Below are 18,080 nucleotides of genomic sequence, written 5' to 3'. Positions count from 1 at the left end.
TAAGGAGTTGGCTGTTATATGAATATGATGCAGAGAAGAAAGCAAAAAAAGAAAAAAAGAAAAACAAAAAGCTAAGATTGATGGCTGTGTCTAAGATCAACTTTTAAATTGAATAGACATTTTTCTCAAAAACCTTAATCTTTTTTTCTTTCAACAAAAAGTTTCATAAGGATTCTTATTATTCTTCTCATTATTATATAATAGTAATGAATGAGGTGAGAGATTGTTAAAAAGAGAGTTTGAAAGGGAATAAACTAGAAAAGTCATTGCTAGAGAGTGGAGAAATGATGGAATAGCAGTTTGCCTTAAATTGATCCAAAATGAGTTACTCTTTTCTGAACAATCATTGCCTCTTCCCTTTTCCTCTGTAACAGGTGGTATCAAAGACCTATTTATGCTAACTCTTCAGTGTTTCTGGAACGACTTCCCTCATAATCCATTTGTAATTATCCGTTTGCAAAAGTGTCAGATCCTATAGCATTTTGGTCACTTCCAATTATTGAATTGTCTAGTCCATTTAAAATTCCAGTCTCATCTCCATATATTCCCTCAGCTTAAGTTGGGCCTGTGGGACCATTGGGGGAAGAGGGTGTGGTCTACGTCTTCATGCTTTCTAACCTCCTTCTGATTTTAACTGCAGGAAGTTGGGGACTGAGAGGGTGGCATAGGGCAGACGGGCCAAATGGCTCCTGACTGAACTAGGCTATCCTCTGTTGGTTGTTGCTTCTCTTCCTGGATAACAAGAATGAATCATTGAAAGCTTCTGTGTAGGAGGTTCCAAAGTTGGGCTCTCCTGTGGGCCATGTGTGTGAGTTCTTCCACACACCTGTAGTGGCCTCCACACCAGCCCTCTGTAGGTGATTAGGCTTAACCTCTTCCTACCCTCTCATCAGTTTCCCCTGGTGGTACAGCCCACCAGGTCTGATTTTGAGTCCCCTTGCAAGGAGGCCAGTCTTGATCCATGGGAAACTCACACGGTTTTGCTGGATCAAACCCTGGAAACAAAATTTGATACTTTTCTTCATTATTTTTTTCTTTAGTCATGTAGGTTTAAGAACAAATCAACCATCTCATGAGCTGATATGACGTTTAGTCAGGGGATGCGATGCCAGTCTGTATTATTCAGCTCAGGCTGCCATAACAAAATAGCACACCTGGGCTTCTGGAGGCTGGAAGGTACAAGATCAAGATGCCAGATGATTGAGTTCTCTGGTGAGGACTCCCTTCCTGGCTTGCAGATGGCTGCCTTTTCACTGTGTCCTCATGTGGTGGAGAGAGAGGGGAAGGAAGCAAGCTCTCTGATGTCACTTATCATAAAGGCACTAATCCCATCATGAGGGCTCCACCCTTATAACCTCATTTAAACCTAATTACTTCCCAAAGCCCCGTCTCCAAATACCATCACAATGGGGGTTAGGGCTTCAACATAAGAATTTTGGGGAGACACAATTCAGTTTATAGCACAGTCTCTTGTGTATAATCCCATAGCATTTTCCATCATGTTCCTCGCTGGTGATTCCAATCATTTCCTTTCCCTTCCCATGCTGGTATTTTAGTCTTCCGTATATGGACTGGGAATGGGGTCTTGGGGTGGAGTTGATGGTTTGGAGGTAGTAGAAATAGTAAGGGTTTGCCTACCTCTGAGTTCTCCCTGGAGCAGGTTGCTGGACCTAGCAACAAAATTCTTTTTAGAATATGGGAAACTTAATGCTTCTTTATCCCCAACATTTGGTTCTGGTCACCAGTTCCAGGGAAAGAGTAAAAAAATCTTTATTTTAAATGATATATGATACTTTCTTTTCCCAAATGAAGCAGCTATAGTCAACATGGATGTGAGTTAAATTCTGAGGAAGACTGAAGATTTTAGGAAAACTTAATTTAAAAAAGTTTCTATTGACTTCTGAAGCTTTCTCCATGAGTCTTCCTGTCTTTTCTAGCATCATCAGATGCAGAAGTAATCATAAATTCAAGGAAGTTAAGATTATTCAATACATAATTTTTAATCTTTGTATCCTACCTTTGATTCCTACAGAATCCATTCCTACATATGGTCATGTGGTTCTTTAAAACAATGTCCCATCACGTGCTATGTTGGTGACGTCACAGGAAACAAAGAAGTCAGTGTTAGAAGATAGCAAATGTACAGGAGGTCATGTAAGTAAAGCTTTTAAGAATTACATCATACAGCATAGACCCGTTTATGTAATAATGTATAATTAGTAATAATGAAGATCTGGCAAACCTGGGATGTTATATATATATCCAGAATTTTAAAAAATGAGCATCTTAGTTAAAAAAGAAAATGCCATTTGTTATAGAATGTTGAAAACATTTTCTGAGGACAGAGAACACTGCACATAACAGAGGTGGGCAAATTTTTTCTGAAAAAATCCAGACAGCCTTTGCCAGCCAAATGATATCTGTTGCAACTACTAAACTCTGCCCTTATTGCTGTAGACATGGATGGGCATGGATTTGTCCCAACAAAACTTTATTTACAAAAACAAATGGCCAGTGAAGTTTGCCCTGTGGGTCGTAGTTTGCCAACCCTTGGCATATTAGATGAAGACATTCTGCATCTCACTTTTTTCTATTATTAAGTTAATTTTAAAGGAACTGGGGTGCTTAAAATTAAATAATAAATGTAATGCAACTATCAAATTTCTGAATGATTTTACAAGTGTAAGGAAATTAGAGAATAATGTAGATTAGAGTTCTTGAATGACTATTTGAAACTTTTGAAAAATGTTTGAGAATGATGTAAAATCAAGTACAGTCTCAAGAACTAAACAAAATAAAGCTGCAGAAATGGAAATCAAAGGAACTGACTTCTTGATAAAGTGAACACATGCATTTAATTTTTACTTTCAGTTATAATATTTAACTCCTTTAGAAAAATTTCTGAATCATTTGTATATATCAGGATAAGCAGTAGAGTAAATACAGGGGTTTATGAAAAGTGAAACTCTTTATAAGAATCCTAAGAGGAAACAAGTAATTCCTCTCTTGTGCAATCATTTCTGGCATCAGAAAATAATGAAGTAAATATAAACAGGAAGAAAAAGTGTGAAGAAAATGTCCTCTGCTTATAATTGCCTACAAAGTAAAACATATCCTCTAACTTCATGTGCTTCTTTGAAATTGCTCTGTTTCCTAGATTTTTTATAGGGAATCCCCTAAACTCAAGAAATAACTTACTGACAGTCTTAGGGTTAAACACATTTTATGTATTGCTACCACTGATGGCTCAAAGAAGCAGGAGGGCATTTTGGATGTTGAGGAGTAGAACTGGGACATTTTTGTAATAGCAACATAGCTTTAAATTGTCTTGTCACTGTTTGTGAAAATAAACATATTCTTTTTAAAAAATCCATTATGATCAATTCTAGGGCAAAAGCCAGGGGAATTTTCTTTAAGTGAAATCATACTTGAAATATGCAAGAAATTAAACAGGAATCTCCCCTGAGTTGTTTTGAAGTCATAAAAAAGTGCTTTCTCTTTCTCAGAATTCTCCTTGATTCCTAGTTTTTGAGTAGGTTGTTTCTTGAGTTTAGGGATTCTTAATAAAAATTCAGGGCAGCTTCCTTTGTGGTACTTAAAAACCGAAGCTTCCTTTTGGGTACTTAAATAATCATATTATGTTGTGGTTATTTGTGGAGGCCTGTGATAGCTGTTCTTATCTGGTGTGAGGAAGGGTCTCAAGATTTTATTTTTTTGTTTTATTTCTTATTATCTTTCTGATTATCAAAGTAACGTGCTCACTATAGTATGAGTGAAAACTATAGAAAAGTGTAAAGTGGGAAAAACATCACCAGTAATGCAATAACTAAGAGGCAGCTTATTACATGATTCTTTCCAGGGCTATTTTTTCTGCATGGTTGATATAAAAATTATTGAAAATTTGCCTTGTACTGTTGTCTATTTAACAGTAAACTGTGACATTTCCCTGTGATACTACATAAGTTAATATTATTTTTAATGTGTATATAATACTCCAATTTAAAATATATCACAACTGATTATAATCTGGTTAATTGGTGGTTATTAAAATAATACTTCAGTAAATATATTTTTGAATAAATCCCTGACCAGATTTCTGAAAATTTTATTAGGAAAATTTTCTAAGAGGAGAATTAAAATGTTTAAAGTTATAAATATTTTAATGGTGCTCAAGACATACTCCAGAAAATATGTACAAATGTATATCTTTGTCATCCCTTTGTGAGTCTTGGTGACACTGCATCCTCATCAGTGCTGACATTAACAGCTTTTTTTTTTTTTAACATCTTTATTGGAGTATAATTGCTTTACAATGGTGTGTTAGTTTCTGCTGTATAACAAAGTGAATCAACTCTACATAAACATATATTCCCATATCTCCTCCCTCTTGAGTCTCCCTCCCACCCTCCCTATCCCACCCCTCTAGGTGGACACAAAGCACCAAACTGATCTCCCTGTGCTATGAGGCTGCTTCCCGCTAGCTCTCTATTTTACATTTGGTAGTGTATATATGTCCATGCCACTCTCTCACTTCGTCCCAGCTTACCCTTCCCCCTCCCTGTGTCCTCAAGTCCATTCTCTACATCTGTGTCTTTACTCCTGTCCTGCCCCTAGGTTCTTCAGAACCATATTTTTTTCTTTTTTTAGATTCCATATATATGTGTTAGCGTACGGTATTTGTTTTTCTCTTTCTGACTTACTGCACTCTGTATGCCAGTCTCTAGGTCCATCCATCTCACTACAAATAACTCAATTTCATTTCTTTTTATGGCTGAGTAATATTCCATTGTATATATGTGCCACATCTTCTTTATCCATTCATCTGGCAATGGACAAAACAATCCTTCCTGGTTCCATAATGAGCAGGGAATTGGACCAAATGTAATTCTCTCGGAAATCATGTAGAATGGGATTGTGGAAAGACCCACAAACTAAGTCTAAAGCAAAACTCAGAGATAGTGAAAAGCTCTAAAATCCAAACCATGTGGAGTATAGGCAAAAGCAACTGAGGCTAGAGAGTTTGCACAGGAAGTTCCACTGGAGGGACAGAGAGGAATGGAAGTATGGAGGGGGCCCAGTGATGACAGCTGCCAACAATCACCAACAAGAAGGAAAGAGCCCAGTTCTGAGTGGGGACTGAGGTTGAACAGGGATTCATTGCTGGGAGAAATGGAGAAAAATTCTTTGTGCCCATGGGTGGAAGATCTCAGAAAGCACATCTTTCAAAAAGGAGGGAAATGCATTGGTAGGAAGGGGCTGTGTCCCTCAGTGGTAGCTTCCAGTGACAAAGCTGGAAGAGGTCAGAACTGGTGCGTAGCAGCTTCTTGTAATCTCTGATGGACTCCACAAGGTACATCCTGACAGGTGGGGTGGGTGCACTTGCTCACATCCTGAGTTTCCTGCCCGGGGTTTCCTCCTGACATGGAAATGTGGACAAGTTAACGGGCTGTCTGGCTAATCTTTGACCAATGGGATGCAGGAATTAGTAACACATTCTCGCCCCTTCCTCTGTCTGGGGGTGACTCTTCTGTAGCTCTGCGCACTTAGGAATGGCAAGCCCCACGTCACGTTCTTCTATGGGCTTCACCCCTTTCCTGCTGCTTTCCCATTTTTACCGTCTCTTGCTTCCCGGAATTGCTCTGTTTAATAGAATCCTTTTTCTGTGCCTAATGATGATTTCATATCTTTATTGTTTGCCTGAATTCCATTGGAATTTCCTCTCTGATTCCTGAGTTATTCAAAAAGTGTATCGTTTATTTTTCAGACAATTGAGAATTTCACACAATTGAGAATTGAGAAAATAAATTAAGAATTATTTTTTTGGTATTGATTTTAACAGCCAGAATTCTGTCAGATAATAAACACTGAATAATTTTAGTCCTTTAACTGTAATGATTTGCTTTTTGGTCCTTCCATTTACTTTCAGCCTGTCTTTGCCCTTATGTTACAAGTGTGCCTTCTAAAACCACAGGTTTTACATTTTTCTTTTTAATTTAATCTGGCAATCTTAGTCTTTTACATAGAGCATTTAATCCATTTTCATTTAATATAATTACTCATATAGCTGTGTTTATATCTACCAGTCTACTCTTTGTTTCCATTTGACCCATCTCTTTACGTAGTTTTGTTCTTCCTTTCTTGCCTTAATTCGGATGAATCGACTTTTTACTATCGCTGTTTCCTCTACTACTTCATTAATTAATTGCGTTTTACTCTTTGTATTTGTTACCTTAAATATTACACGTAACTTTTAAAATTGTAACTCAAGATTACAACTCAAGATTAGTTACCTAGATATTACAGTATGCATCATTTGCAAGTTACATCCTATCCAATGATTTTTTTTCAAGAAGAGATTATTTCAGTGTGATTTAAACCCTTCCAGAGGAATACAAACTCAAATTATTTTAATGAAGGGAGACTATCATTGGCACCTAAACTTGGTCAGAATTTCACAAGAAGAAAACTATTCCCAGTTTTATTTAAGAATATCAATGAAAAACTCTTCAGAAAATTATTAGCAGCAGCTCATTAGAGGGGTTATATATCATGATGAAGTAGGGTTCATTCCAGGGATGAAAGATTATGAATTCTATTAAAATAATTCATCATAATAGTTGATCTAAGGGAAAAAAAATCACATGTTAATTTCTACTCATTTGACAAAATTCAACAGCCATTCTGGACGTTTCAAAAAAGAGAGACAGCTCAATAAAGAAAGAGTTAAACATTTTATAAGCATGGCAGACTGACAGACCGTGTGTTCACACATACACACGCGCAGACTCAGCCCAGTGATAGCACTGTAAATAATGACCAAACGCTAGAGGCACTTCTGCTACTTCTGCTCAAAGTACAAACAAGGTAAGTGTGTCCACCTCTCACCCCTGCTGGTGATGCTGTACCGGTGTTGTTAGTTAACAAAGCCAGATGAGAGAAAGAAATTTGAGCTATGAAACTTAGAAAGGTGGAAGTAAAACTGTTATTTGTAAATGACTTAATACTTAGAAAATCCAAAAGAATCTAGCTGAAATTTTTCTATTACTCAATTCCACCATCTAAAGGAGAAAGAGAAAGATAAAAAGATAAATCTGACTCATTAAAAAAAAAAATCCTTTTGCTGGCAATAACCAAACCAAACCAAATCAAAAACTCTGGGGAAATTCTAACGGAGAATAATAAGCAGGGAAAAAATATCTGCCTCTCAAATCACCAGGAGTTTTCTCTCTAAATATATTTTAGGAATTGTGGGAGTGTGGAGAAATACAAAGCAACAGAACAGTGGGCAAAGATGAATGAACAGTTTGCATAAGAAAATACAAATAGTGTTTTGATTCATAAAAAATATTTAACCTCATGTAAAATGCTACTTGTTATTTAATTTTATTTAAGGAATGTGGGAATATAAGTATATATTTCTAGATTTGCTTGCATTTCATAAGGAAGCTTTCAAGCATTTGCAATAACTAAAAATGTTGCCTGAATCAAGAGAGGAGGTGAAGGGAAAAATAGGTTAACAGGGACAAGAATCAGGGTACAATTTCTAAATGAATACCTTTTCCTATTGTTTTGTTTTTCAATCGTGTAAATACATTACCTTTACAAAAATATATAATAAACTATTTTTTAATTATATGTTTCAGCTGTACAGTGTTATAATTTGACATCTGTATACATAGAGATCACCCCCAAAAGTCAATAAAATGTAATTTTTTCCCAAATTTGAAAAGTGAGAAATGCATTTCATTTTAATTTGCTTTCTTGGTTACTGTAGGTATTGGATTCCGTAAAGTGTTTATCTGTTGTTTGCATTTTCACTGAAATTATTTGTTTGTTATTTATATTTAGATATATTTTTGTTTTTCTTAACTGAATTTTATAATGCTTTCATATATAAGGAACAAGTACATTTTAACATATTTATTTCACTTTTTCTCACTCTGTTCACCCTATCATTTTATTATACTTTAACTTATAGAACGTATTAATTTTTATTTTGTCAAATCTGTCAATTTATTATTTTTTTTTAAATTGCTTTAAAGCCTATCCAGAAATCAGATTCTTACTTATATATATTTTTTCAGATGTCTTTTTGTTTTTCACTCTATGAATTTATCATATGGTGAGATGAGAATATAATTTTTCTCCTAAATCACTAATCAATGGCTTCATAGAAACTTTGTTAAATAATAACTCTTCCCTCACCTGCTGCTTTAAGATTCAGTGTTACGATATTTCATTGAGTCAGCTATCAGTATTTCAGTGAGAAACTTATTTTCATTTTGTGATAAATTTTAACATCCACTAGGTCTAGTTCCTCTTTATTACTTTTCTATTTCAAAATTATTCTATTTTCACCAGTGGATTTTCCCAGACGAACTTAAAGATCGTAATGTCAATTTCACCTCCGATTTCATTTCTTATGAAATAATTTGGAAAAAATGATATCTCTGTAATACACAGTGTTTCTATCCAGAAATAAAGTCTACTTCTCAAATTATTTGTCTTTTTTTGCTTTTTAATTTAGTTTTATTGATTTTCATATAGCTCTAGTATATTCCTTATCATATTTATTCCTAAGTGAGTTAGATAATTTCCTTTACATATTGCTAAGATATAGAATGATGAATATGAAAATCATTGGTTATATAACTTTTATTTATCGTTTATTTTGTTCCAAACCATCTCAAAGAACTTACCATTTCAGTTCTTATGATGTCTTAGGTACTAGGCTTACTAAGTTGTTTTGTTTTGTTTTGTTTTGCGGTACGCGGGCCTCTCACTGTTGTGGCCTCTCCCGTTGCGCAGCACAGGCTCCGGACGCGCAGGCTCAGCGGTCATGGCTCACGGGCCCAGCCGCTCCACGGCATGTGGGATCTTCCCGGACCGGGTCACGAACCCGTGTCCCCTGCATCGGCAGGCGGACTCTCAACCACTACACCACTAGGGAAGCGCTATGCTTAGTTTTGTTAAGCAGTTGTACAGTTTATAAGTAATCGTCTTATCATTTTGAATGGTTATAACTAGAGTTTCTTATTTTTCTGCTTTATGTTATTAATCAGAAATTCCAGAAAGTTCCAAAGAAAAGCCACCAGGTATCTTATTCTTTCTCCTGAATACAACAGGGACACTTACAGTGATTTATTAGTAGGTTTGAAGTTGGTATTAGTTTAAAGAAGATGTGATTATGTTAAGCAATAATTATTCTATTCCTTTTATTAAGAATTTTTTTTTTTTTTTGGAGAATGGATGCTGAATTTTGTGAAATGCATTGTGAAGCACTGTTGGTGCAGTGTTTAAGAGATTGGGCTGGGGGCTTCCCTAGTGGTGCAGTGGTTGAGAGTCTGCCCGCCGATGCAGGGGACACGAGTTCGTGCCCTGGTCCGGGAAGATCCCACATGCCGCGGAGCGGCTAGGCCTGTGAGCCGTGGCCGCTGAGCCTGCGCGTCCGGAGCCTGTGCTCAGCAAGGGGAGAGGCCACAACAGTGAGAGGCCCACGTACAGAAAAAAAAAAAAAAAAAAGAGATTGGGCTGGCTGGAGTTTGAAGCCCAGCTCTACCACTTAGGAACATTGTATTTAACTCAGGCTAGCTACTGATGCTCTCAGTTTCGTCATTTGTAAAATGGAGACAGCAGGTGTTGGAGCACCGCTGATTTAATTCACACCCTATTTTTTTTTTCAGTGTGCCACTCTCAGTATGTCATGCACCTTCAAAAAAAAATGTATTTGCTTCGTCCAGTCAGCATGATTAAGGAACAAGTTTGTCTTCTGCTTTTCAAGGCTCTGTTTACTCAGGAAGGAAGAGTGGAGTTGAGTTAAATACTAATTAAAAAAAATTTTTTTTAGTTCTCATAGTAGGTGATAATGTGGAGCTTGTTTATTTTTGTCTTGGTGTCCTAATGTGCATAATATTCAAAAAGTTGTCAAAATACTTTGATCGGTTAGTCATATGCACATATATACTGAGGGCTAGTCATGATGCATATAAGCGTGAACCTCATTACCATCACCTACCATTAGTAAGCTTACTTATTTAATCCTCTATCTTATCTTAATTTTAATTTTCTGACACAGTAGTTTATTTTAATCTTCTGTGGAAACCTAACCTTACATTGTTCACATTTTTATGGGACACTGAGCTTTCTCTTCACTGTTATGTAAAGCTCATGCTACAGGACTATAATTTGTGCATTAAAAAAGTATACAGAAAGGATATATACCTTTTAATACATATTAAACCACTTTGTGGTTTTATTAAAACTTGTTAAATGATTGATTTTGTAATAGAGATAATGCTTAGTGCTACATATGCCAGAAAAATATATGCACATCCTTGTGAAGAGGTATTTTCTTTAGAGTGGAGGACATTTTGAAAAATAGATACTGCAGATCCTCTGAGCCTCAGTCTACCTATCCAGGCCATGCTTTTAAGCTATCTCTGCTGTACTTGGATCATCTTCCTTTATGCCATCTCACCACTACCTCTCCCCTGCAGGTCTGGCTCTCCTTAGCCATCCTCTATGTTCTCTTGTGGATTTGGGCAGAAACTTCTGGGTTCCTTCCAGTGAGGAGCCTTGGGTGTGTTAAGTCAGTCCTTCTCTCTGCCTAATTAATCCTCGCCTTTATTTTTCTCCCACATTTGGCTGCCTGTGGAGTGGGACTACCCTTCTTGTCGGTATCCATCAGGAATTCCAAAGTTGGGGCACAGGACTAAGCCTTGCTACCAAACGCACCCTCAGCCCATTCCACCATGGGCACCGACCCCTCAATGGAGAATTTGTTGCACACCTGTCTTCTTCTACTTGTTTCTCTTAGCTTTCCTACCCTCCTGGCTGAAACATTTTACTTACATCACATCTTTCTGATCCTGAGGGCAACCTGTTGCCTACCCTTCATAGACAGGTAGTGTTTTCACTCTCTACTGTAGAAGAAACTGTAGACCAACCTTCATTTTCAAGGAGCCTCAGGAAAGCCAGGCAGTAGGACTTTTCCAAACAGGAGGTCACACTGGTTTAATTCTGAGAAGAGTATAGTACGGTGCTAAAAACACGGAAACAAGCCAGGCTGCCTCGTTTCCTGCCCTGGTGTTGCCACTTAGTAGCTGTATAACTTTGGCCCAAGAATCTTTGTTCCTCAGATTTCTCATATTTAGAATGATGATAATAGCAGTCCCTTCCTTATAAAGTTGTTGTAACAAAAAATTGGTTAATACTATGTAAATAGCTCAGCACAGTAACTAAGTAGTCAGTGCTTGATATTTGTTAGTAATTATTCTTTTATTATGATTATTAGTAATAGTAAAAAAACCCTTTTTTTATATATTTGAAGATGTAGAACGTAAGTAGAATACAATAAAGTGATGGGTCTAGCTGCAGGGAGATAAGTAACTTCTTATTGGCAACCATTTAAATGGAAAATAAAGTTGGAAATGCATGTGCCTGATGAAGTAGGACTTTGAAAATGCCATATAATTTAGACATACAATAGTAACCAATAGGAAAACTGGATAAAATTTAAGTGATTTATGATGAGAATAAAGTTGCTGTTTTAAATTAACCCATGAGGAGCACAGACAGAATCAAAGAGTGAAATAGAGATTGTAGTTACAGGAATTCAGCCTTAAGGTGATGCCAACCTAGATTAAATTGTGGCAAATGGCAGTGGTGACACAGAAAAGCATAGAAATGGTTATCAGGGCTCAGACAGAGACTCTGGCCATGGTTATTTCTGACCCAAGGGTCATGGTTTAATTCAGTTGAATTTAAGAGAAATGGAGAGTTAGAAGAGGATGTTGTCTGGGCAGAAAAACTTTGATTTTAGATTAATTAAGTTTGAGATAGTGATAGGCTACTCAGGTGGAAATATCCATTGATCGGGGATGGGCAAACTTATTCGTGTAAAAGGTCAGATAGTAAATATTTTAGTCTTTGTGGGCTAGATATGGTCTCTGTTACATATTCTTTCAAAAGTTTCTTCTTTTACGAATTTTAATTTTTTTAAGTAAAAATGTAGAACAAAAGCTGTGACCTGATTTGCCCCATCAAGCCACAGTTTGCAAACCCCTGCTAGAATTTATTGTCAAAGAACAGAGCCATGGCAGAGATGTCTGGGCTAGAGATCTAGAATTCTTAATCTTTAACATATATATGTTTTGAAAAGTCATTGCTGAATATGGATACTATATGTAGTATTCTAATTAAAATCAAATTGTATGATGAAAATAAATGACATAAATATTTAAATTAAAAGTTTTTCTCCCAGAAAAAGATTTTATAAAATCATGTCCTACTTCTTGTGAGCCCTTTAAAGTTACTTTCTAAGGACTTCTAGCGACTAAATACAAAAGTAATTTCAATAAAATTAATATAGGTATGTTTTTTAAAATATTGGTTAGAATTTAGCATAATAGTTTCTGAAAATTCCTAATTTCATAATTCTAAGGAAATTAATGCAAATAAAGTTTCACTTACTGGGTGTCACAGAAACAAAAAGTGCTACTTTTTTTTTTTTATGAGAGCATCATGATAAATGATAGAACAAAACAGCACATAATTGTAGCCAACTGCACTTGGCATCAAGGAATAGGGATTATTTATGTTTTAACTATGGGATTAGAGGGTGTTATATTCTTTTAAAACTGACCTAAATAAATGCATTATAGGAAGAATTTAGTAAAATAACTTGAGTTCTTTAATTCTGTCTAAATTAACCAAAATCAATGGCATAACTTAAAGAAGCCTCTTAAACTAGCTAAAATTAATGAGTCCATTTATTTCCCTCAATTCAAGTAGATCATTGGAGAGTAATTATATTTTCCTGACTGAATTTTATTGATCTTAAGTTTAGCCGAGGCATTTTACTTCTTACAACAGATTTCTAGAGAGATTTAATCTTTCCCCATTAGAACCAAGACATTATTTTACTTGTTTTTTTAAGATGATACCTTATTTCAGATAAACTTTTGATATCTACGAAGAGTATTACTTTCTTATAGTTGCAGAGTTCAGATTACAGAAAGTAGTTTTAAATTCAATATTGTGTTTAGTTTTAGGTACTAAAATTTAGGTACTAAATTTTGAGAAAAACATTGATGAATTAGGTTTTACTTAAAAGAAGACAACCGGGAATATAAACTATCTATGTACTAACTTAAGTGAAAAGTAGCCAAAACAACTAGCATTGAAAAGAGAGACTTTAGAGGGGCTGGGCATGGGGGTGGGCTACATGTATATCAGTTTTCTTAAATATTTAAAATAATAGAGGAAACAACAGGTTGATTCGTCCATCCATTTATCCATCCATCCACCCACCCATCCATCCATCCATCCAACCTTTTCAAAATTGACTTTCTGTTTGTCATCTTGCATGCGCTTAAGATACAAAGATGCGTAAGACATCTCCCCGCTAAAGTAGCTCACAGACTAATGAGGATACTCACAGTTTTGTGGGCAGTTATTAGCTAGGTGAACTAATCAGCCTTGGTTTTCTTCTCTGTAAGTCTGGATAATAGTAATAACTAGCTCATAAAGTTACGGTTCGGGAAAAAATGAGGTTGTGAAAAGTACTGCAAAGTGCTATAGAAAGTTAGATGATTTCATATTATAGACTGAGGGATATATTGGCAAGAGAATACTAACTCATATTTTCTAAATCTTGTGATTTAGAAATTTATATATGGTCAATCAGTTATGTATTGCTGGGTAACAAACCGTCCAAACTGTATTGACTTAAAGCCACAGTGCTTTATTATTTCTCATGATTCTGTTTGTTGACTGGTCAGTTTCTCTGCTGGTCTTGTCTGGGCTTATTCAAGATACCTTACTTACATGTCTGGGACCTTGGGGCTGGCTGTGGTCTGAGTTTTTCTCTCTATGTAGTTTTTTCATTTAGCAGTCTAGCTGGATTTTCTTTCAAGACAGCAGAAGCATTCAAAAGATGGAGGAAACAGGGATGCAAGGCCTCTCACAACCTAGCCTTGAAAGTTGCATTTTATTTTTGTCACATCCTCTCAGTCACAGCAAGTTATTGGGACAGGGCCAGCCCAGGTTAATGGTAGGGAAAATAGACTTCACCTTTCTATGGAAGGAGTGGTGATGTCATACTGTACAAGGGCACAGGGATGGAGGGATTGTTGTGGCCATCTTTGCAACGTGGTGAGTTTTCATTTCACATTTGGTAAAATGTAAGTCTTTATACAATGGCTGGCAGTTGCATTTTCTTTTTTGTATTTCAGTGACCATTACTAGCAAATAATAATATGAAGTAAGATAAAGGAAATATTGCAGCATCTTCTAACTGATGCATTATGAGTAAAGGTTCTGTCTCTATCTGTGAGGAAAAAATCTGCTAATTTGAGAGTTTTGAAGTCTCATTAGTTGATCTTCAGTGGTTCAGCAATGGAGGTAAATCTTGCCTATGACTAGCTATCACTTTTATTCCTTCATGACGAAAAGATAAAAATATTTTAATTCAATTTTTCTTTTATTTCAGTGCATAACCGAGGCTTAGAGAGCACAGAGTGGTGATGGGGAGCAATTTTGTTTTATTTTTTTGTTTTAATCTAGTAGTTTCAATGTCATTTCTACTGGTTAGTCTCCTTACTTTTTTTTTTTTTTTTTTTTTTGCGGTACGCGGGTGTCTCACTACTGTGGCCTCTCCCCTTGCGGAGCACAGGCTCCGGACGTGCAGGCTCAGCGGCCATGGCTCACGGGCCCAGCCGCTCCGCGGCATGTGGGATCTTCTGGGACCGGGGCACGAACCCGTGTCCCCTGCATCGGCAGGCAGACTCTCAACCACTGCGCCACCAGGGAAGCCCCAGTCTCCTTACTTTTTAAATGACATAACAAAATATTATTTTATTGCATTCATCTATCTTTGTTGTTTTGTAGTCTCAGTGACTTTATAATTTATATATCTCATCTTGAGGGTATGTATGGCAAAACAGAAAGAAATTTCTCCATTTTGCTAAAAACAAGGATTTCAAACATTTGGAAGTGGCAGTAATTTTTCTGAAAAGTATTAACAGGATACAGATTGAACAAAAGACTCAGTATGTAAAAGCAGGAGCGCTCCTAACCATTTCTGGTTTGGTGCTGCCCAGTTTAAAAAAAAAAAAACAAAAAACACATAAAAGCAGTGATAGCAAAGTAAAAATATTCCAGTTTATAGGCAATTATATATGTCGATTATAGTCTCTCGTTATAGGGAGTCTTTCATTTTCTTGAAAATGCAATACAATTTCTTATCTTCGGGCTTTTAAATATTCTGCTGCTTTTGGATAGAATGTTTTATATATGTCTGTTAGGTCAGATGGCTGACCTAACATGTCATTTAAGTCAAGTGTTTCCATATCGATTTTCTGTCTGGATGATCTATCCATTGATATAATTGGGGTGTTAAAGTTCTCTACCATTACTGTATTTCTTTCCTTTTCTCCCCTTAGGTATATTAATATTTGCTTTATATATTTAGGTGCTCCTATGTTGGGTGCATAAATATTTACAAATGTTGTATCCTCTTGTTGGATTGACCCCTTTATTATTATGCAATGACCTTTCCTTAACTCAAGTCCATTTAGCTCATGTATATAAAATATTTTGCTGCCATCCTGACAGCAGTCTCATAGATTCACTCTCTTTTCAATTTTATTATATGGTTTATCCTCTTTCAAAGTACTCTAGTTTCTTATCCCATTACTAATATTTCAACATAATTAATTTTCTGGCCTTTTCTCTCAATCCACATTTCCACTTTCATAGCTATGCATTATTTTGACCAAACAATGTAAGCAAATTGAACATTCACAAAGTATTTAATCTTTCCTGTTTGGATCCTAAAATTTGGAGAGTTTTGCTGAAGTTGATATTAGATTTGCACAGGTTTAGGTAATTCTTCAGCTGTTCTTTATTGTAATAGAGAACTACAACCTAGAGCACTTCTGACTTTTATTTATCAGCATTCTAATCCTGTTTAAGGATATCTAGTTTGGTTTTTTAATTATTATTATTTTTTATGCTCAGCTGACATGGAGCATGTATAAGATGAAAATACAAATTAACCAAAATGATTTTCAAATATATTTTGTGAATCATCTGATTATTATGTGATCTCATATGAAACTTAATTTTAATTTCACAGACCTGTTAAGTCTGTTCAAGGTGTAGGGGACCTAGGCAGAAGTAATATCCGAACAATTTTGCAGAGGATTTCAGAAAGGCTGACTTACAAAATGTGTCAGATATCTTTGAAGTTTCATAAAATAAAGTATTTAAAAGTAGAGTGATTGCACCTTAAATTCTTACTGCATGCTAAATACTGTACTAGGCACATTGCCTGCATCATCTCTTTACTCCTCATTACAACTTCTTATGATTTATATTATCATCTTTGTTTTTTACAAGCTTTGGAAGTTAAATAAATTGCCCTATGTATTAGTTTTCTATGCTGTGTAACAAATCATTACAAACTTAGTGGCTTAAAATAATGCCCATTAATTATATCACAGTTATGTAGATCAGAAGTCCAGACAAGCTTTACTGGCTATTATAACTCAGGGTCTCACAAGGTAGAAATCAGGGTGTTTGCCAAGCTGGGCTTTTATGTGGAGGATCTGAAAAAAATCCATTGCCAAGCATAATTCAGCAGAATTCATTGTGAGCGTAATTCAGTTCCTTGTGGTTGTATGAGCGAGGTCCTTGTTTCCTTGATAGTTGTCAGCAGGGGCTACACACCACTCCTAGAAGCTACCAGTATTCCTTCTTACATGGCTCCCTTAATTGTGGGAGACCAGCAAAGTCATGTGTAGTCCTTCTCATGACTTGAGTCTCTTTGGCTTCCCTTTGTGCCACCAGCCAGAAAAAGTTCTCTGATTTTAAGGGCTCACATGACTAGATTAGTCATCCTCCCCGCCTCCCCCAACCCCCAATATAATCTCCCTGTTAAGGTCAACTGTGCTGTATAACATCACATATCCACAGTGGTGATATCTCATCATCTGTGCATTTAAGGTGGGATTTTGGGGGGTGAGGTGAGGCGTATAATTTTGCTTGCCATGCCCTATTTCTCAAAATAGTAATTGACTGAGTTGGAGCTCAAGTCTGGGTTTGGTTGAACTACAGAACTTTGTCCGTATACCACATTCATCAGAGGGTCTGATTTTATACACGGACATTATGGAAACGAGCCTTATTGCTACATAGCCAGACTGTGTTGGTACTACATACTGCTGTGAAAAGTACTGCATTAGAGGGTGCCAGTGCAAGCTTGACATGTACGCTGGTCCTGTAAAATAGGAGATCCAGATGGTCAAGCATCACATAAATTATGTTTTGTTATGCTCTGCATATGTCTGTGATTTGCACTTAACATCGGTTTAGTCCACCCTATTTTATTTCAAGCTTTGGTTTTTGCTTGTACCTTGTCTCCCCTCTGCTTATCTTATGAACATACTTTAAAGACTTGGTTATCTAAGTGTCAAGCTCATTTCAGTTTCTTTGCGAAATTTGAGTGAAATTATAGTTTTTCTCCTGTATTCATACTCTTTTCAGAGGTAATTGACTTGAGTGACTATAATTCCTAGAGCAATGTGCAAAGGGAACTGCAAAAAACGTAAAGTCAATTAAGAAAAATCCCATTCTAGAGCATACCAAGCTACCATTAACTAGAAACCACATGGAATTTTATGAAGTAGAATATTTGATCTGGTACACACACACACACACACACGCCAGATAGTGTTATTTTGGTGATTTTAAATAACTTAAGCGAATATATGGTATATACTCCTAGGGATGTTGAGTGTAACTTTTTCTGAGTGAACTATCGAGTCCTTTGTTGACAGCTTTTGTTTTTTTTTGCGGTACGTGAGCCTCTCACTGTTATGGCCTCTCCAGTTGCGGAGCACAGGCTCCGGACGCGCAGGCTCAGCGGCCATGGCTCACGGACCCAGCCGCTCCGCGGCACGTGGGATCTTCCCGGACCGGGGCACGAACCCGTGTCCCCTGCATCGGCAGGCGGACTCTCAACCACTGCGCCACCAGGGAAGCCCCATGTTGACAGCTTTTGAATCTTCTTTTTTTCC

General features: G+C 36.5%; 1 protein-coding gene across 5 annotated transcripts in view; it reads left to right on the top strand.

The window, feature by feature from the left end:
- IL15 (interleukin 15) overlaps positions 1-18,080 on the top strand; it is a 79,047-nt gene that overhangs the window by 27,155 nt on the left and 33,812 nt on the right. For 3 of the 5 annotated variants that reach the window (XM_067736797.1, XM_067736798.1, XM_067736796.1), the window contains exon 2: positions 2,033-2,154. The exons of the other annotated variants lie outside the window; for them this stretch is intronic. In XM_067736797.1, the coding sequence (XP_067592898.1) occupies positions 2,089-2,154 (66 nt within the window). In that variant the 5' untranslated portion in view covers positions 2,033-2,088. The remainder of the gene's footprint in view (positions 1-2,032; positions 2,155-18,080) is intronic. 5 annotated transcript variants of the gene reach the window in all.

The sequence above is a fragment of the Pseudorca crassidens genome, chromosome 4, assembly GCF_039906515.1.
Source record: "Pseudorca crassidens isolate mPseCra1 chromosome 4, mPseCra1.hap1, whole genome shotgun sequence".
NCBI lineage: Eukaryota > Metazoa > Chordata > Mammalia > Artiodactyla > Delphinidae > Pseudorca > Pseudorca crassidens.
This window is presented reverse-complemented; position numbering and strand designations above follow the sequence as displayed.